The sequence below is a fragment of the Procambarus clarkii genome, chromosome 54, assembly GCF_040958095.1.
Source record: "Procambarus clarkii isolate CNS0578487 chromosome 54, FALCON_Pclarkii_2.0, whole genome shotgun sequence".
NCBI lineage: Eukaryota > Metazoa > Arthropoda > Malacostraca > Decapoda > Cambaridae > Procambarus > Procambarus clarkii.
Window position 1 is genome coordinate 14,556,661 of NC_091203.1, and position 20,923 is coordinate 14,577,583.

Sequence of the window (20,923 nt, forward strand, 5' to 3'; positions counted from 1 at the left end):
GCCGCTAAGGAGGCTACCCACACTTGTCCTATTTTCTGCAAAGGCGTTCCTTATTCCGGGTTCTACCCAGTCATTCATTTCTCAATCAGTGCCCGTTGGCTGGGTCGTTGGTCTTCTGTTGCTGATAAGGAGGTGCGTGTTCTTAAGTGTAGCGTGTCCCCATGGACTTCCTCCTACCACCGTAACAGGCGGTGTGATACGGCTCTGGCGAGGTTATGTATTTTCCATACATGTTAAACTCACTGTTCTTTTTTGTCCAAACTGCATTGTCTCTCTTATGATCGTGCATATCCTTGTTGAATGTCTTGACTACCAGGATGTGCGTGTATCTTGCTTCCCAACTATCCCTCGCGGCTTCCTGTCCCTCGCGGTCTCCTGTCCCTTGATACAATCCGTGGAGAAGCAGATATCTTTGATATCGCTCGCTTTAGGCGCCAATTGTGCTCGTGACCCAATGCGACACGTTGAGGATGTGGTCACAATCGACCCAAAAAGTCTAAACGTCGGAGCTACCCCCTTTGACGGTCATGCTTTCGTGAAAAGCGATATTCTGAAGATCTTGAAGGACGTGGCCAGCATCACACCCACAAACATTGGTTAGAAAGGTGATGATATCGTGCTCATCTTTTCATGTGAGGAAGAACTAGAAAAACTCTTGACCAACGATGCCATACTTCGTAAGGAGCACCACCTTTATCCTGACTTCCCACGTCAGTTACTGGCCGGAAGAACTGTTTTTACCAGAAAGACCAGCCAGTGGATCGCTGACCGACTGCAACAAAAGATCATGGACTATATCAATGACGAAAATCCGAACCTAGATGTATTAAACCTAGAGTTTTGCAGCACCGACAAATCATCATTAAAGATTACTTTTACCACGATATCTGCGGCCACCCAGGCTGCCAATCAAGGTTTCTACTGGTTCAGCTAACAAATACCACCCCAACAAGTAAAAAAGGAACGATACCATGAGCTCCAGCAGTGCTTCCAGTGCTACGAGCTCTCCCACCCCACCAACAAGTATCAGCACCCATCCAGCCTGCGTGCGTACAGACTGTGTGCACTGGACCGTCACTACTCCATATGCAAGGCAACAACCCATCGCTGCTTTCTCTGCGATAGCATTTACCCAGCAATTCCCTATCTCTACCCCTCCGGACAGGAAAACATCAAGGCCCAGTTGAAACCAAGAGAAACAACCCTTCTACCTCCGCAACCAAAGCCCACAGGTGCTCAACACACCAACTCAGCTCCAACCAACAGACCAGAAGACTTTCCAGTCTTACCAAATAGTGGCTCCTCCCACCAGGCCACCCAACCTTCACAACGGAACCCAGGGCCCCACAGGCTCCTTCGAAGCCCCCAGCATCACGTGCAGGCATTATCTCTGGTCTTATTACACTAATGGAGAGGCTTCCCAGACCAGACGACCGCCGTTTTGTCAAGGAACTGACAATTACAGAATCTGGCAATCACGCATCATGCATTAGTAAAACTGCAGATCGGATGGTCTTAAATAGGCTACTGTGGAAGACTGGAGACTTGCAGAAAACACATGTATGACTTTACTTGAGAAGTAGATTCTGCCCACTGCATAGCAACATTACTAGGAACAGTTAACTCAGGCCCAGCTATATGATCTTTCATGATCTAGAAAAATCATTTGAACTTGCAAGCATGCAAGCAATTTTCCACACCATAGTTAAAAAAAGGTGTAAAGAGAAATTTGCTGAGATGGATTCAAGATTACCTAAGTCACAGGTATGCTAGACAACATGATATCATACATACAGATTCGAGAACTGCTATTGAAACCTTGCAACAACAATACATACGTGACAACAGCTATCTGATCACAAATGTCATATCATTAATGCAAACACTCATACATCAAGACCGTCGGGTACTTATCAACTGGGTGCCAAGTCATGTGGGAAAAATAGGAAATGACATTGCAGACAAAGCTGTAAAACTTGCAACTAAGAGAAGAAATTTAGACATTTACATACCACAGAGTCTATCACAGATTAAGACTAATTAGAAACAGAACAATGCAAAAGATGTACAGTGACCATAACATTGCAGTTGCAACATCAGGATCTGTGGGTTAGTACAAGAATTCAACCAACTACAGACACGTATTTTGATGAAAGAGAGCAGTAGAACAACAGAAGTACACTTACATCGCATCAGGTTTGGATACCAATGTGTATGTGAAATAAGTTTACCGGTTCAAGAAGATGAGAGGAAATGTCAGCAATGTGGAGGAATACCCGATAGTCCACTGGAACATTATCTAACACAGTGCAGAGTTTCAAACACATTAAGATTTCAACTTCGATTCAACAGAGCATTAGACGTTGTTAAACACATGGGACAAAATCTAACTGAAGCGACCATAGGAGTCATAAATACTCATGTTCTTCCTAAGTAAAACCGAAACAGGCAACATTTAGTGGGCCAGCCAGAAGCCCCTCTGCCTGTGCAAGAATATCCCTCCCCCCAAAAAATTATTTTCTATTCTAGTATTAGCATCCTTAGTGGTATTTAGCAGTTTTAGAATATCCTGCAACTTTGATGGCCTTACATAGTCACCCCAATATGGTGCTTTCTTTTTATAATTACTTACTTCTTCCCCTTAATCCTCATCTCCTTGGTCCCTCCTCACCCATAGTCCTTTTTCTCCCTTCCTCACCATTTCCCACTACCTATATTTATTTACTTTTATACATGAAGGTACATTGGGTTTATGACAGTAAAACAGTATTGATGTTTTTACATTCTTGTAAAACCACTAACACACGTAGTGTTTCGGGCAGGTCCTTAATCTAACAGATAATTTTAAGTAGGTAATATGTATCATTACCTCAAATCCTACCTTACTGACAGGCTCCAGTATGTTTCTGTGAATAATTCAATTTCTCCCACCCTACCCATCAACAATGGTGTTCCTCGGGGCAGCATACTTGGCCCTCTCCTCTTTCTCATCTACATTAATGACCTTCCAAATGCCTCCCAACACCTCAAACCAATTCTATTTGCTGACGACACAACCTTCATTTACTCCAGTCCTGACCTCCTTGCTCTAAATGCCACAGTAAATACTGAGCTAAATAAAGTCCATCTTTGGCTAACTGCCAACAAACTCACTCTTAACATTGACAAAACTTTCTATATTCTGTTTGGCAATAAATCCTCTAATCAAATAAATCTCAAAATAAACAATACCAAATTTGTAACAAATTAGTTGGCAAATTCCTTGGCATTCTCATTGACCACAAGCTGAATTTCCAGGGACACATTCTAAATATATCAAAAAAAGTTTCAAAAACTGTTTGCATTCTTTCTAAGATCAGATATTATGTACCCCGCCCTGCCCTGGTGACTTTCTATTACTCCCTCATCTATCCATATCTCAACTATGGCATTTGTGCTTGGGGTTCTACTACCCAAAATCATTTACGTCCTCTAATTACTCAACACAAAGCTGATATTAGGACAATATCCAACTCTGGCCCCAGACATCACTTGGTACCCCTACTCAAATCTCTGAATATGTTAGATATTAAGTCACTGCACATTCTCTCATGTGTATTATACATATATAAAACGCTGAACTGTAATGCCAATCCTGACCTCAAAAGCTTCATAGAAGGTTGTAACAGAACCCATGAGCACCACACCAGAAATAAATACAGTTTTGATATTCCTAGAGTACGACTTAATCAAACTAGAAATGCTCTGCAAATCAAGGGACCCAGAATGTGGAATGACCTTCCTAACCATGTTAATTTAAGACTGTACCTCTCTCAACCAGTTTAAGATAAAATCGAAGCCATACCTAATAAATTCCCTGTAACCTACCTTACCCCTCTATTGTCAACCAATGTCTGTTTTTTTTTTAAATGACGCTGTATGTCGACATAATTGTATTTGCGCTGCTTTTTCAGCCATGTTCCCCCCGTTTTTATCTTTTTTTTTATTTCTTCTCAACTCATTTTATTCTATATGCTCAATTAGTATTAAGCTTTAGTCATTTAAGTTTTTCATGCCCGAAACGCTTTGCATAATAGTGGTTTTAGGAATTGTATGTACTAGCCCTATCTATAAATCCATCACTCTTTGTAAAATCTCTTGTATGTATGAACTTTACCTAAATAAACATTTGATTTGATTTGATTTGATTTGATTGATTTGATGTAGGAAAATTTAAAAATGTTAACAGGTACATTGAAAAAAAATTTAAAAAAATTAGTAGGTACATTAGGGTAAAATTTGAGGATTATCAACAGGTACATTGTATCATAATTTTAGGATTATTTCTATGTACATTGTAGTAAAATATGGGTTTAACCACTGTGCTGCTCGGGCTAAAAATATGGCAGCCCTTCCCCCCCACTCTGTGAGCCGGAAATAAATTCTTGTCATTTTTTTTTAATATTAAATACGCTCCCCCTGATCACATATGTGTAATAAACAAATCGAAATTGTACTTACTTTGGCCGCAATGGGGTCCGGAAAAATGGTGTGTAACGTCATTATTTGGTGGTCACCCGAGGCGTAGACTCTCGGAGCCAGTCATGCGCCAGGTTCAACTTGCGGGAGTTGCCACAGATAATTTTATATTTATTTTTTGCATACATTTCCAAATCCATTTGTTTTGTTTTTCGTGCAAATCCTATGTATAGTGACCACGTACACAATATTATGGCAGTAGAACATCCGTATGTCCCAAGACACTGTGATATATGCATCACAAATGTCTCAACTTATATTGCTCATATTTCCAATGTTTCATGTTCATTCATGTATATTTACGACATATTTACACACTATATACTATCACACACTATATACATACACCATCAACACACTCAGAACTCTGCGAGTGTGTAATATGCTGTGAAATATTCGACAGGGCATTGTAGAACTTTGCGATCAACGCACCAGGTGGAGATGCATCATCGCTTGCGTTCTTTATGTTGAGTGTTCTTACATACAACGCAGGCACCTTTACCCTTGTCCCGTGATGCTGGGCCTGGCATATATTGGAGTTTGTGTACACCGATCACCTCCTTACCCCTCATTCTGTCTGGAACTGCGTGTGGCATTGTTGTTGGCACCCTACACGTTGGAACAGAGCCCTCCTTCCCATTCTTCACGAAGCAGTTGTGAAACTAGAGAAACACTGAATGTCCATATTGGGAGTCTCTTCTTGATTTCACTAGATACATGTTGAAACAGTTGAGCACTGCAACAGCAATTAGGTGGAAAAAGAATTTTTTCGTCCACTTCACAGAGTTCCACACGCGCTCGACGGCACCGAGCATCAAGTCACATTTATCTACGAGGCGCATGTTCACGTTTAGTCTATGACACAGTCGGGTTTATATATTGGGAAGTGTGTTTGAAAGTGCACTTTGCCACTGTCCAACATGGCACCTGTGTGAATTGTTGTCAACATATTCACCTCTCGTTTGTCCCTCCACCGCACTGATAACATCTTGTCACACTTTCGCAGCTGGCAATCACCCACTGCAATAAGAACATAAGAACATAAGAACAAAGGTAACTGCAGAAGACCTATTGGCCCATACGAGGCAGCTCCTATTCTATAACCACCCAATCCCACTCCTATACTTGTCCAACCCGCGCTTGAAACAATCGAGGGACCCCACCTCCACAATACCTATACCAAACACTAGCATTTCCCTCCTGTGGACTTTCACAGTGCCATATACGCCGGTGTTGTTGTCAAGGAGGAATCCAGTCAACAAGGGGCTGGTATAGTAGTTGTCAGTGAACAGTATATGCCCCTTGTTCAGCAACCGTTCCATGAGGGTTTTGACAACACTGCCGGAAAACCCGTGTGGCTCTTGTGCTTGTATGTTTACGTCTGTACCTGAATACAGTATCATGTCCATGACGATACCAGTTTCGCAGACGCAGAGCACGAAAATCTTTAGTCCAAACCGGTGCCGCTCTGATGGGATGTAATGCTTGAATGCAAGTCGTCCCTTGAAGAGGACTAGCGATTCATCAATCACCACATTCTGTCCTAGTACAAAATAGTCACAGAACTTGCCTCTCATATCACTAAAAACCTTCCGCACCTTCCAAAGTCTGTCGTGTCTGTTCTCATTTTCATTGTTTTCAAAGTGCAGAAACCTGAGAAGCAGCAGGAACCTATCACGTGACATGTACCTGTTGAACACGGGGGATGGAACAAGGCTGTCTTTGCTCCAATATTCCTGGATGACGTGCTTCTCAGAGTGTTTCATTATCATGCTCAATGCAAGAAACAAGCAAATTTTGTCATTTTCGGTGTCCTTCCATCCTGTCATGTGAAAGGCAAGTAAAATGCCAGTGTCTATGAGCGTATCTGTTCGTCTCAGTCACGAGATGGTTCTTAAATTCGTTATTCAAATAATGCAAAAAATAGTCGATTTCAGCCATATCATCACCTGTATAGGGGAATAATGGTGTCACACCAACAGTTGTACCATCAAAAGTTTGAATTAGTGGGTCAAATCTCTCACAATCCTCCCACACAAGTACACCCGAGGGTTTGGTTTTGGCGCCAAAACCACGGCCAATACCACAGATAACACCAACACGAGCACCAAAAACATGGCCCCGTCGTCTTATGCTAGACTCGCGTATAGGTATAGCAGAAGATGAGGCTGTTCTGCGTATCGTATCGTAGGTCTACCACAAACACCTAATGTGTGAGGGGAACACTAACGTCATTGTCCTCTGGTAACGTCGCATTGTCCTCCAAAAAAACCTTGCCCGAATATCAGCCCAAGACATGTTACCGAAGACGGCACCCAGTGCAACAAACTTACGAACGTCGTAGGCACGAGGATTCACCGCAGGCTGCCTGGACCGAATAACTCTGAAGACGACCTGGTAGACCAGAACCCTGAAACAGGGAAGAAGGGAAACCTGGATCATCCCAAAGCGCGTCTCCGGCTGTCAAGGCCGTCGTGCACAGGTAACAGTGGAGAGTCACAACCGGACACAATACATGATGTACCCCTGGCCTAAACAACCAAGCCTCTACAATCAAGGACCCCACCAGAAATCCAGAAAGCGGCAGTCTCATTTTTCGTCAGAAAAGAAGGAGACGGCTGCAAACGAACAAACCTACCACCAGGACCAAAAAAGCAGAAACCACTACACTGGAAACGAGCATGAAACTCCCTCGCCCCGACCCTCGGACGCCAATGCCAACAGGAAAAGAGCCTTGGAAAAACAATCCTGAACCAAAGGGGCTACCCCAAACCATGAAGAGAAAAAGGAGAGCACCCTGTCCAACGACCAGGACGGCTCAGGCGGCGCATAAGCAGGCCTGAGGTGGAACAACACATGAGACATCTTGTGTAATGGTGCAGAAGAAACTTCAACTCCGAACGCAAGCTGCAGCCGCTCCGCCAGTGCCGCACAATACGAGGCGACAGTATTCAGCATAAGTTGACGGTCCTGGAACAACCACGAAAGGAAGGACGAGACAATCCTATCAGAGACCGCAGTAAATCAACAAAGGATAAGAAATAACGGAAGGACTACCAGGAAACTTCATGCTGCCAGAAGGACCACCAGGAAATTTCATACTGCCGCCGAGACGAAACATGCAGGTGGGACACATTCAACAAAGCCGCACTCTAACCCTACTAGGGGGTGATAGACTCGAGTCAGAAAGACCAGACGCGAAGACTCGGGGAGAAGATCGAACCAGCCACGTAACGGACCGGACTGATTTGCTGAAAGAAGTGGAGCCGTTGGAAGACTCTTGGGTTCGGACACTGAACAACCTGCGCTTGAAACCAAGGCTGGGCCGGCCACCAAGGGCCAGAAGGACAACTCTCGCTTGATAAGTCTCTAAGCAAGCTAGAACCAGGAGGAACAGCAGAACCAGGCGACAGAGGTACAGGTAACCCCACCTCGACCAGTCCTGCCTGAAGGCACTGTCTACAAAAGCCTCACAGTCGGGAAAGGGCGCAACACACAACGGGAGACACCTCGACCACGCCAACGCGAAGAGGTCCAACGAGGGGGTAGAAATAGCATAACCTACTCTGTCCTTTTGAGATGTAGTTTTTGTCACAGTATATGTACTTGAACGAGAAGAGGTCCAGTTCCGGAGGCCCATACATCCGGCAGAGCCAACTGAACCAGTCGGCATTGACCATTCATTTTGTGAATGGGGGCTGGGGGGATCCGGGGGGTGTCTGGGGAGCGAGTGGGGTCTGGAGGGGTGCATGGGGGGGGGGGCAAATGGGGGCTGGGCATCTAGGAAGGTATGTAGGAAGATCTGGGGTAGGGCCTGGGTAGGAAGGGCATACTGTGTAGATAGGTCTGGAGTAGGAAGGGCATACTGGGTAGGTAGGTCTGGAGTAGGAAGGGCATACTGGGTCTGAAAATTAGGGAGGGGTCTGAGAGGCATAGGGGGGTTGAGAGGTAGTGTGAGGTTGAGAGTCAGATAGAGGGTGAGAGGTTGGGGGGGTGAGAAGAATAGAGGGGGTTGAGGGGTAGAGGGGGAGGATGGAGCATGGATAGTGAGAGTGGGAGAGAGGTTGTATTAGTCAGGGGAACTCAGGAGTAGGTGTGGGCATTGGGGCAAAAGGGGGGGAAGAGGGAAATGGAGGAGGAGGTGGGGGGTACCCCCGTCCCCCACCGGGGGTCTATGTGACCCCCTCGCAAGAGGAGGGGGTCACATGGAAGGAGAGGTAGGGGCTGGGCGGGTTTTGGGGGTTGAGGGGATGACGGCTGGGCGGGTTTTGGGGATTGTGGGGATCAAGGGGTCCTTGGAATGTGGGATAAAGCAGACGGATTTGAATGCAATGGGGCCAGGGGAGGGGTTGGGGAGATAAGCAGGGGCAGGGGATGAGAGGGCTGATTTCGGGAGGATATGACCTGGGAAGCAAGTGTGGGTTGGTTAGCACGGGGTGGGGCATGGGGTGGGTTAGCACTGCGGTGGGTAACTACGCCCAAATGGGAAGAGTTGTGTCGTGGAGGTCGGCTCGCCCTGTGGGCTGTTTATTTTTTATCATGTATCTGTCATTATACATGTTGTAATAGTTTTCCCTACCTCTAAGTAAATGTTTGTGTTGCAGTATGTAATCCACTGGCTCTCCATTAGTGAACTGTACCTGGACAGGTATTTTCTTGTTACAGTTGGAAGCACCAATGTGGCGGTGGATTTCCACCTCATTCCATGCCATCTCGGCTCTTATATCTCTCAAGATCCCGCTGTAACTCAAAATCTTCAATCTCCATCCTTTCCTGCCTCGATGCTGCCTTGGCTTCGAGTAACCCATGACGTATGATTGACCTCCTCCTCAGTGATGCACAGTCATGCTGTCGCCCTTTCCCTGGACACTCCCCACCTCCTCTCAAACTCGCTCCTCCATCCCTCACTACTCCCCCTTTCCATGCCATGCTTCTCTTATTCCTGCCAAATTCAGTTGCAAGCCAAGTTATTTCACTTTCCCATGCTACCCTGCTCTTTCTGATTTCTTTTTTTTTCTTGAATATAGTCCATAAACTCTTGTTTTTGTCTCTGAACCTCGTCCTGTATCTTATTAAAGATTTTACTTTTAATCTCATTGATTAGATCCACTATCCAAACATCCCTCTTCTCTACAAACCTCCCAATCATCTTGTCCAAAAACCTATCCTCTTCCTCCATCATAATACTTCTGGACCTAGACGCCCTTCCTGACCTAGTCATTGCTATAACCAACCTTACCCACAGGGGTTCAATGTACCTTACCGACCTGCTAACACAATGTAAGCGAGTGAGTCTCCAAGCGTCTCCCAACGTGGTGTAGTAAGGTTGCTGCTTGGGTGAGGTCACGTTGGTCCCAATTTGAGGCTGTGAGCTCTCACATTCAGTGTGAGGTCTGTTCCACTCTTCACACTGCCACAATGCGTTCAACAATTATTTTCAATTACTTTATTTCTACTATTTTTCTTCACTACCTTATGGTTTTAGTCAAATTCCAAGTTTTTCATTCACTCGTATACACTTTTTCACTTCGAAGTAGCCTGATTATTCCTCCCACTTCACTAGTGACCCTGGAGCTCCCAACCCAACGTCCATCCAACGAGCAGACACCACACAACTGTGTGTGTCAGAGTTTGTGTGTGTGTGAGTTTCTTTTGTGTGTGTGTGTGTGTGTACTCATTGACTCTTGGATCCCGGTTTTCTAGCTATCAGTTGTTTCCAGCAATGACTCCTGTCCCATTTCCATATCATATCCAGTTTTAATATTTTGAATAGAGTTTGCTTCCACAACCTGTTCCTTAAGTGCATTCCATTTTTCCACTACCCTCAAGCTAAAAAAAATACTTTTTAACATCTCTGTGACTCATCTGAGTTTCCAGCTACCACCCATGTCCCCTCGTTCTGTTACCATTACGTGTGAACATTTCATCTATTTCCACTTTGTCAATTCCCCTGAGTATTTTAAACTTTCCTATCACATCCCCCCTCTCCCTTCTTTTTCTTGTGTCGCAAGATTCAGTTTTTCTTCATATCCCAACTCTGGAACAAGCCTCGTAACTCTGGGACAAGCCTCGTCACAAACTTCTGAACTTTTTCCAGTTTCCTTATGTGTTTCTTCAGGTGGGGACTCCATGATGGCGTGGCATACTCTAGGACTGGTCTCATGTAGGCAGTGAAAAGCACCCTAAAGGCTTTCTCACTAAGGTTTCTGAATTATGTTCAAACTCTCGCCAGTGTAGAGTACGCTGCTGTCGCTATCCTATTTATATGTCCCTCAGGAGCTAGATTAGGTGTTACATAAACTCCCAGGTCTCTGTGTAAATGTGTGTACTCACCTATTTGTACTCACCTATTTGTCCTTGCAGGGGTTGAGCTTTGGCTCTTTGGTCCCTTCTCTCAACTGTCAATCAACTGGTGTACAGATTCCTGAGCCTACTGGCTCTATCATATCTACATTTTAAACTGTGTATGGAGTCAGCCTCTACCACATCACTGCCTAATGCATTCCATCCGTTAACTACTCTGACACTGAAAAAGTTCCTTCTAACGTCTCTGTGGTTCATGTGGGTACTCAGTTTCCACCTGTGTCCCCTTGTTCGTGTCCCACCAGTGTTGAATAGTTTATCCTTGTTTACCCGGTCGATTCTTCTGAGGATTTTGTAGGTTGTGATCATGTCTCCCCTTACTCTTCTGTCTTCCAGTGTCGTAAGGTGCATTTCCCACAGCCTTTCCTCGTAACTCTTGCCTCTTAGTTCTGAGACTAGTCTAGTGGCATACCTTTGGACTTTTTCCAGCTTCGTCTTGTGCTTGACAAGGTACGGGCTCCATGCTGGGGCCGCATACTCCAGGATTGGTCTTACATATGTGGTGTACAAGATTCTGAATGATTCCTTACACAGGTTCCTGAAGGCTGTTCTGATGTTAGACAGCCTCGCATATGCCGCAGACGTTATTCTTTTTATGTGGGCTTCAGGAGACAGGTTTGGTGTGATATCAACTCCTAGATCTTTCTCTCTGTCCGTTTCATCAAGTACTTCATCTTCTATTCTGTATCCTGTGTCTGGCCTCCTGTTTCCACATGCTTAGTTTCATTAATTTGCGTTTACTTGGGTTGAACTTCAACAGCCATTTGTTGGACCATTCACTCAGTCTGTCTAGGTCATCTTGTAGCCTCCTACTATCGCCCTCAGTTTCAATGCTCTTCATAATCTTTGCATCATCGGCAAACATTGAGTGAAACGATTCTATACCCTCTGGGAGATCATTTACATAAATCAAAAACAGTATAGGTCCAAGGACTGACCCCTGCGGGACTCCACTCGTAACGTCTCGCCAATCTGAGCCCTCACCCCTCACACTAACTCGTTGTCTCCTGTTGCTTAGGTACTCCTTTATCCAATGGAGTACCTTCCCTTTCACTCCAGCCTGCATCTCCAGCTTTTTCACTAGCCTCTTGTGTGGCACTGTATCAAAGGCTTTCTGACAATCCAAAAATATGCAGTCTGCCCACCCTTCTCTTTCTTGCCTTATTTTTGTTGCCTGGTCGTAGAATTCAAGTAACCCTGTGAGGCAGAACCTGCCATCCCTGAACCCATGTTGATGCTGTATTACAAAATTCTTTCACTCCAGGTGCTCCACTAGCTTTCTTCGCACAATCTTCTCCATAAGCTTGCATTGTATGCAGGTTAGGGACACTGGCTTTTAAAATCAGTGCCTCCTATCTATCCCCTTTCTTGTATATTGGGACTATATTAGCTGCTTTCCAAATTTCTGGCAGTTCCCCTGTTGCCAGTGATTTGTTATACACTATGGAGAGTGGCAGGCACAGTGCTTCTGCTCCTTCCCTTAGTATCCAAGGGAAGATTCCATCTGGGCCTATAGCCTTTGTCACATCCAGCTCTAGTAAACACTTCCTTACTTCCACGCTGGTAATCTAAAACTCTTCCAGTGGTTCCTGGTTAGCCATTCCCTCTCTTATCTCTGGGATTTCTCCTTGCTCTAAGGTGAAGACCTCCTGGAATTTCTTATTCAGTTCCTCACACACTTCCTTGTCGTTTGTAGTGAATCCTTCTGCCCCTATCCTTAATTTCATAGCCTGTTCCTTTACTGATGTTTTTCCCCTGATGTGGCTATGCAGCAATTTAGGCCGAGTCTTTGCCTTGCTTGCGATGTCATTTTCGTATCGTTTTTCTGCCTCTCTTCTCATACTGACATATTCATTACTGGCATTCTGGTATCTTTCTCTGCTCTCCAGTGTCCTGTTATTCCTATAGTTTCTCTATGCCCTTTTACTTTGTTACTTAGCTAGCCTACATCTCTGATTAAACCATGGGTTTCTCATCTTCATTTCACTGTTTTCCTTTTGGGCTGGGACAAACTTGTTTGCTGCGTCCTTGCACTTTTGCGTGATGTAGTCCATCATATCTTGGGCCGTCTTTTCCCTGAGCTCTGTTTCCCATGCTATATCTGTTAGGAATTTTCTTATCTCCTCATAGTTTCCCTTTAAGTATGCTAACTTTTTGTAGTAAAGTAATGCTTTTGGTTTTGGTATCCCTCCTCGAGTTCAATAACCCTTTTTCAATCAGGTACTCAAACACCAATACACTGTTTTTGCTCATTCCTACTGGGGCCTCAAAACCGATTTCCCTTATGTCAGAGTCGTTCAGGGTGAAAACCAGGTCGAGTCTCACTGGTTCGTCATTTCCTCTCATCCTTGTGGGTTCTCTGACATGCTGGGTTAAAAAGTTTCTAGTCACCATCTCCAGTAGTTTGGCTCTCCACGTATCCTCGCCTCCATGCGGTTCCTTGTTCTCCCAGTCAATCCTTCTGTAATTGAAGTCCCCCATGATGAGCAGGTGAGATGAGGCTGCCCTCTCATTTATAGTGTTAACTGCCATGTTGTTGTTTTCGTACTCTTGACTGGGTCTTCTGTCATTGGGTGGAGGGTTATATATTACTGTTACTACTATTCATGGTCCTCCCATTGCCATGGTGCCTGCTATGTAGTCTCTGAATCCCTCACAGCCCGGGATAGCCATCTCCTTGAAACTCCATTCCTTTCTCATGAGTAGGACCACTCCACCTCCTCCCCTACCTTCCCTCTCTTTCCTTATTACTGTGTACTCCTGGGGAAACACGGCATTCGTTATGATTCCAGAAATTTTATTTCAGCGAGTCCGATTACATCTGGGTTCACTTCTTGTGCTCTTTCCCTTAGTTCACTTGCCCTGCTTGTGATCCCATCTATGTTCGAGCACAAGTGTGTGTGTGTGTGTGTGTGTGTGTGTGTGTGTGTGTGTGTGTGTGTGTGTGTGTGTGTGTGTGTGTACTCACCTATATGTACTCACCTATATGTGCTTGCAGGATCGAGCATTGACTCTTGGATCCCGCCTTTCTAGCTATCGGTTGTTTACAGCAATGACTCCTGTCCCATTTCCCTATCATACCTAGTTTTAAAAGTATGAATAGTATTTGCTTCCACAACCTGTTCCCCAAGTGCATTCCATTTTTCTACTACTCTCACGCTAAAAGAAAACTTCCTAACATCTCTGTGACTCATCTGAGTTTCCAGTTTCCACCCATGTCCCCTCGTTCTGTTATTATTACGTGTGAACATTTCATCTATTTCCACTTTGTCAATTCCCCTGAGTATTTTATATGTCCCTATCATATCTCCTCTCTCCCTTCTTTTCTCTAGTGTCGTAAGGTTCAGTTCCTTCAGCCGCTCTTCATATCCCATCCCTCGTAGCTCTGGGACAAGCCTCGTCGCAAACCTCTGAACCTTCTCCAGTTTCTTTATGTGTTTCTTCAGGTGGGGGCTCCATGATGGCGCGGCATACTCTAAGACGGGTCTCACGTAGTCAGTGTAAAGCGCCCTAAAAGCTTCCTCATTTAGGTTTCTGAATGAAGTTCTAATTTTCGCCAGTGTAGAGTACGCTGCTGTCGTTATCCTATTTATATGTGCCTCAGGAGTTAGATTAGGTGTCACATCCACTCCCAGGTCTCTTTCTCGAATCGTTACAGGTAGGCTGTTCCCCTTCATTGTGTACTGTCCCTTTGGTCTCCTGTCACCTGATCCCATTTCCATAACTTTACATTTACTGGTGTTAAACTCCAGTAGCCATTTCCCTGACCATCTCTGCAGCCTGTTTAAGTCCTCTTGGAGGATCCTACAATCCTCGTCTGTCACAACTCTTCTCATTAATTTTGCGTCATCTGCAAACATTGACATGTATGATTCCACTCCTGTAAACATATCATTTACGTAAATTAGAAAGAGTGTGTGTGTGTGTGTGTGTGTGTGTGTGTGTGTGTGTGTGTACTCATCTAATTGTGCTTGTGGTGGTTGATCTTTGGCTCTTTGGTCCCGCCTCTCAACTGTCAATCAACTGGTGTACAGATTCTTGATCCTACTGGGCTCTATCATATCTACATTTGAAACTGTGTATGGAGTCAGCCTCCACCACATCACTTCCTAGTGCATTCCATTTATTAACAACTCTGGCAGTGAAAAAAAATTTTCTAACGTCTCTGTGGCTCAACTGGGTACTAAGTTTCCACCTGTGTCCCCCTTGTTCATGTCTCACCCATGCTGAAGAGTTTGTCTTTGTCCACCCTGTCAATTCCCCTGAGAATTTTGTAGGTGGTTATTATGTCTCCCCTTACTCATCTGTTTTCCAGGGATGTGAGGTTCAGCTCCTTTAGCCTTTCCTCGTAGCTCATTCGTCTCAGTTCAGGGACGAGCCTGGTGGCATACCGCTGAATCTTTTCTAACTTTGTCTTGTGTTTAACTAGATATGGACTCCAGGCTGGAGCTGCATACTTCAGGATTGGTCTTACATAAGTGGTATACAGTGTTCTGAAAGATTCCTTACACAAGTTTCTAAAGACAGTTCTTATGTTAGCCAGTCTAGCATATGCCTCTGATTATATTCTGTTGATGTGGGCCTCTGGGGACAGGTTCGGTGTGATATCAACCCCCCAAATCTTTCTCTCTATTTGACTCTTGCAGGATTTCACCTCCCAAATGATACCTTGTGTTCAGCCTCCTGCTCCCGTCGCCTAATTTCATCACCTTACAATTTCCTGAGTTGAACTTTAGCAGCAATTTTCTAGACCATTCCTCCAGTTTATCCAGGTCATCCTGTAGTCTCTGTCTATCTTCATCCGTCTTGATTCTTCTCATAATTTTTGCATCATCAGCAAACATTGAGAGGAATGAGTCTATACCCTCCGGAAGATCGTTTACATGTATTAGAAACAGGATGGGTCCAAGTACTAAGCCCTGTGGGACTCCGCTGATGACATCTCGCTACTCGAATGTCTCCCCCCTCACCGTTACTCGCTGTTTCCTCTTGCTTAAGTACTCACTTATCCACTGGAGCACCTTCCCTTTTACTCCTGCCTGTTGCTCCAACTTTTTTAACAGCCTTTTATGGGGTACTGTGTCAAAGGCTTTCTGGCAGTCCAGGAAAATGCAGTCGGTCCACCCTTCTCTTTCCTGCCTAATTTTTGTTGCCTGGTCATAAAATTCTATTAAAGCTGTGAGGCCTGATTTACCATCCATGAACCCATGTTGGTGGTGCGTTACAAAGTTATTTCCCTCCAGATGCTCCTCATTTAGTGCAGGGGCTTCTCCTTGTTCTATTATGAAGACCTCCTGGAATCTCTTGTTGAATTCTTCACACACCTCCTTGTCATTCTCTGTGTATCTGTTCTCCCCTTTTCGCAGCTTCATCACTTGTTCCTTCACTGCTGTTTTCCTCCTGATGTGGCTGTAGAGCAGCTTTGGTTGGGTCTTGGCTTTACTCGCAATATCATTTTCAAACTGTCTCTCTGCTTCCCTCCTCACTCTGAGGTACTCATTTCTGGCCCTCTGGTATCTCTCCCTGCTCTCTGGCTTTCTGTTATTTCTGTAGTTTCTCCATGTTCTTTTACTCAGTTGCTTCGCTACCTTGCATTCCTGGTTGAACCATGGGTTTTCTGTTGTTTTCGTGTTTCACCTTTTGGACGGGGATAAACCTGTCTGTAGCTTCCTGGCACTTCTGGGTGACAAAATCCATTATGACCTGCACATTCTTGTCTCTAAGTTCTGTTTCCCATGGTATTCCCCTGAGGAAGTTCCTCATCTCGTCATATTTTCCTCTTCAGTAATTCAGTCTTTTTCCCTCCGATCCCATCCTTGGATAGGTTATCCCTACCTCCACCAAGTACTCAAAGGTCAGTACACCGTGGTCTGTCATTCCTATGGGGGCTTCAACTTTGACTTCCCTTATTTCTGACTCATTCAGGGTGAATATCAAGTCGAGTCTAGCTGGTTCATCATTGCCTCTTACTCTTGTGGGTTCCTTGACATGCTGGCTCAGAAAGTTCCTTGTTGCCACTTCCAAGAGTTTAGCTCTCCACCTATCTTCACCACCATGTGGGTCCCCATTCTCCCAGTCTATCTTTCCATGGTTGAAATCGGCCATGATTAAAAGTCTTGAGCCATTTCTGCAGGCAAATGAAGCTGCTCTCTCTATTATATAAATGGTTGCCATGTTGTTCCTATCAAGTAAGTAATTATCAATAGAAGGCACCAAACCGGGAAGGCTATGTAGCACCATCAAAGTGCGGGATAATCAGAGGGCACTAAATATCACCAAGGATGCCAATACGAGAACAAAAACGCATAAGGCGAACGATATCAAAAGTATCAGAGTCGCCAAGAAATCTATCAAGGGACAAGCAACCGCGGGGGACAGTCGGAAAACAAGACACACGCTCATCCTGAAGTCAGGACATTCAACAAGGATATGTACGACCGTAAGAGGGACAATGTAATTCAGAGAATAAGGAGCAGGGCGGCGCTCCATCAAGTGACCGTGAGTTAAACGGGTATGGCCAATACGTAACCTAGTCAGAGCCGTTTCCACCGCCGGTTATGGTGGCAGAAGGAAGGCCACTGGGACACACAACTCTTAAGAGTACGCAGTTTGTTACCAAGAATAGAAGACCAACAACTCTGCCATCGGCAAGGATGGAGGCATGAATAACTGGGTAAAAGTCAGAATAAGGAACACCTTAATGGGAGATGGGACAAGTGCGGATAGCATCCTTAGCGGCAGCATCCGCACTCTCATTTAAATAGACACCAACATGGCTGGGAACCCAGCAAAACGCAACTGACTTGAATTTACTGGAGATAAGAAACAGCCAATGTTGAATCTCGATGACCACAGGGTGGACTGGATTAAAGGACCCTAAAGCCATGAGGGCACTACGAGAGTCAACTACTACCACGAAGGAGGATTGCCTCCGGGAAAGCAGGAGACGAAGAGCATAGAGAATAGCATAGAGTTCTGCTGTGAATATGCTAGCCTCCAGAGGAAGGCGACACATATAAGTGTGGTCAGGAAAAACAACAGAGTAGCCCACACCGTCAGCAGACTTCGACCCGTCGGTGAAGATGGGAACGGAGTGAGAGTGAGAAGAAAAGTGCTCAAGGAAGAGGCGTTTCAGAACTGTAGGGGGGGTAAAAGCTTTAGTGATGCGGGTCAGAGAAGTACAAAATTTGGGAAGGGGAACCCTCCACGGGGGCAAGGAGGGAACAATAGGAGAAACATTAGTAAGACGAACCGAAAGAGAATCTTGTAAGCGAGACAAACGGACAGAAAGAGGAAGGTGGTGAAGAGGAACAGGAACTATAGGAGGGGTAAAAGTCAAAGCACGATAGAGGCGAGAGTGAGGATGCTGTAAGGAACGCGCAAGATAGCGAAGACTGTAGCGATCACGGCGATCCTGGAGAGACAGAAAGCCAGTGTCAGCGTACAAGCTGAGGGTAGGAGTTGCATGAAAAGCACCAGAGCTGAGGCGCAACCCAGTATAGTGCAAAGGATCAAGACGGCGAAGAGTAGAAGGAGAAGCAGAAGAGTATGCAGGGCAACCATAATCGAGCTTAGACAGGACAAGAGAGGAATGCAAATAGAGGAGCGTGCGCCTATCCGCTCCCCAAGAAGTATGGGACAAAACCTTAAGTAGGTTAAGGGCCTTAGAGCATTCAACACGGAGGTAAGAGACAGGGGGCGACCAGGACAAACGAGTGTCAAAGAATAACCCCAAAAGCTTCGTGGAATCTTTGTACTAAAGGGGAAGAATATAAAGTGACAAAGAGGGACGAAGAACGACCCGCTTCCGAGTAAAAGTCATGGCACAAGTCTTAGTAGTAGAGAATTTGAAGCCATGATCGGTGGCCCAAGATGACACCGCATCAATCGCAAGTTGAAGCCGCCGTTGAAGGAGAGGCGAATCATCACCTCGACAGCAAAGAATAAGATCATCAACATAAAGAGCGGAGAAGATGCAAGAAGGAAGGGAGGAAAGGAGACCATTGAGGGTAACCAGAAAAAGAGTAGTACTCAGAACACTACCTTGGGACACACCTTCATACTGCCGAAAAGAGGCAGAGAGAGTGGCACCAAGCCTGACTCGAAAGGTATGATGAGAGAGAAAGCTTTGAAGGAAGAGAGGGAGATTACCACGAAGGCCAAAAGAATGAAGTTGGGACAGAATATGGTATCTCCAAGTCGTGTCATAAGCCTTTTCCAGGTCAAAAAGGACAGCAACAACGGAGGTCTTCGCAGCAAAAGCAGTACAAATATAGACCTCCAAGTTCACCAGGACGTCAGTCGTGCTGCTGCACTTGCGAAAACCAAATTGAGAAGGAGAGAGGTGGTGATGGTGTTCCAAGATCCACATCAGACAGACATTTACCATACGCTCAAACAGCTTGCAAACACAACTCGTGAGAGCGATAGGGCGGAAGTCCTTAGGGGACGTACCGAGAGACCCTGGTTTCCGAATAGGGAGTACAACGGCATCGAGCCAGTCCTCAGGGACAGAAGACGACTCCCAGACCTGGTTATACAGATTCAGAAAATACTGAAACGTGCACGGAGGGAGATGGCGAAGCATCTCATAATGAATGTCATCCGAGCCCGCTGCCGTAGATCCGCAGAGGGCCAGGGCAGACCGAAGTTCAGAAAGAGAGAAAGGATCTTTATAGGGAAGGCGGAAAAGAGTGTGGAAATCTAAAGGAGAAGATTCAAGAACAGGCTTACGAAGAAGGAAGGAGTGAGGAAGATGAGAACCAGAGCTAACAGAAGAAAAGTGGGAACCCAGTTCGGCCTTCACTGGATCCGCCACAAGAGTCCCACAGAGGTGGAGAACAGGCGAGACATCTGGAACGAACTTGCCCGCAATCTTGCGGATCTTCTTCCATATCTGCGGTAGAGGAGTATCGGATGTAATGGTGGAAACATAAGATTTCCAACTCTCACGTTTAGCAGTACAGATGGCCCTACAGGCCACCGCACTTGCCTTCCGAAACAGAATAAAAGATACAGCCGTCCGCCGGCGGCGGTGTTTTTTCCAGGCTGCACGCTTACAGCGGACAGCCCGAGCACAGTCCGCATTCCACCAGGGAACACACTTCAGTGTGCCCCGGGAGGAAGAGCGAGGGATAGAGCTGAGGGCAGCGTTGAAGACAGTGTCATAAAAAAGGAGGAGGGCGCGAGGAAGAGGCAGAGAGGAGAGGTCAGAGAGAGTAGCACGGAGGGTGAATAGGCACCAGTCAGCTTTGGCAAACTGCCACCTAGGGAAGGAAAGAGGAGGGTGGAAAGAGAAAAAGGAAACGAGGATGGGGAAATGATCACTGTTATGGAGGACATCAAGAACCTGCCACGTGAAATCTAAGTAGAGGGACGACGAGCAGAGAGAAAGATCAAGACAGGAAAGGGTGCGAGTTCGAGAGTCCACATGATTGGGCTCACCAGAATTCAGAAGAGATAAGAGATGAAGCGAGGACGAACGGTTCGAGCCGACGGCCTCGGGTGTTTGTCAGAACCTCATCCCAGAGGGAATGTCGACAGTTGAAATCACCCAAAAGGAGCACCGGCTCTGGCAAGGAGTCCAGGAGGTATTTAAGATCAGGAAGGGAAAGAGGGACAATTGGAGGGAGATAAATGGAACAGACTGAATACCATTTACCCACAAAAACACGGGCAGCAGAACAATGGATAGGGGACGGAAGAAGTAGGGGGATGAAGGGAATATCAGAACGAATTAAGAGAGCAGTAGAGTTATGGGCCCCAGCAAGAGCTGGGGGGGGGGGGAGAAAGAAAGGAATAACCACGTAAGTGACCAGGACGAGCACCAAGCATTGGTTCCTGGAGACAAACACAAAGTGGTGTAAACTGTGTAATTAGAAGTTGTAGTTCATGGAAGTTGGCATAAAATCCACGAATATTCCACTGAAGAATAGACATTATCAAAGAGAAAGGACAGTAACAGAGAACAAGAAAGAAATTAAGGGAAAGAGGAACACAGTTTACTAAAGGATCTCAGGATCAGGGTCAGGAGCAGGGTCAG

General features: G+C 45.5%; 1 protein-coding gene across 1 annotated transcript; it reads right to left on the reverse strand.

The window, feature by feature from the left end:
* Positions 1 to 715: 715 nt before the first annotated feature.
* LOC138352691 (piggyBac transposable element-derived protein 4-like) lies at positions 716 to 6,290 on the reverse strand. Its single transcript, XM_069305269.1, has 4 exons — positions 5,693 to 6,290; positions 5,474 to 5,538; positions 1,573 to 1,653; positions 716 to 772 (listed from the first exon to the last, which is right to left on the reverse strand). The coding sequence occupies exons 1-4, from the start codon at positions 6,288 to 6,290 to the stop codon at positions 716 to 718; spliced, it is 801 nt and encodes a 266-aa protein (XP_069161370.1).
* Between the last annotated feature and the right edge of the window lie 14,633 nt (positions 6,291 to 20,923).

Excerpts from the sequence above, each read along its gene's own strand:
- LOC138352691 (XM_069305269.1), bottom strand. The coding sequence starts at position 6,290 with ATGATAATGAAACACTCTGAGAAGCACGTCATCCAGGAATATTGGAGC. Across the intron at positions 5,539-5,692 it reads AATGCTAGTGTTTGGTATAG|TGGGTGATTGCCAGCTGCGA; the intron begins GTATTGTGGAGG and ends TTCTTATTGCAG. Across the intron at positions 773-1,572 it reads GGGCAGAATCTACTTCTCAA|TCGGTCAGCGATCCACTGGC; the intron begins GTAAAGTCATAC and ends CTTTTGTTGCAG.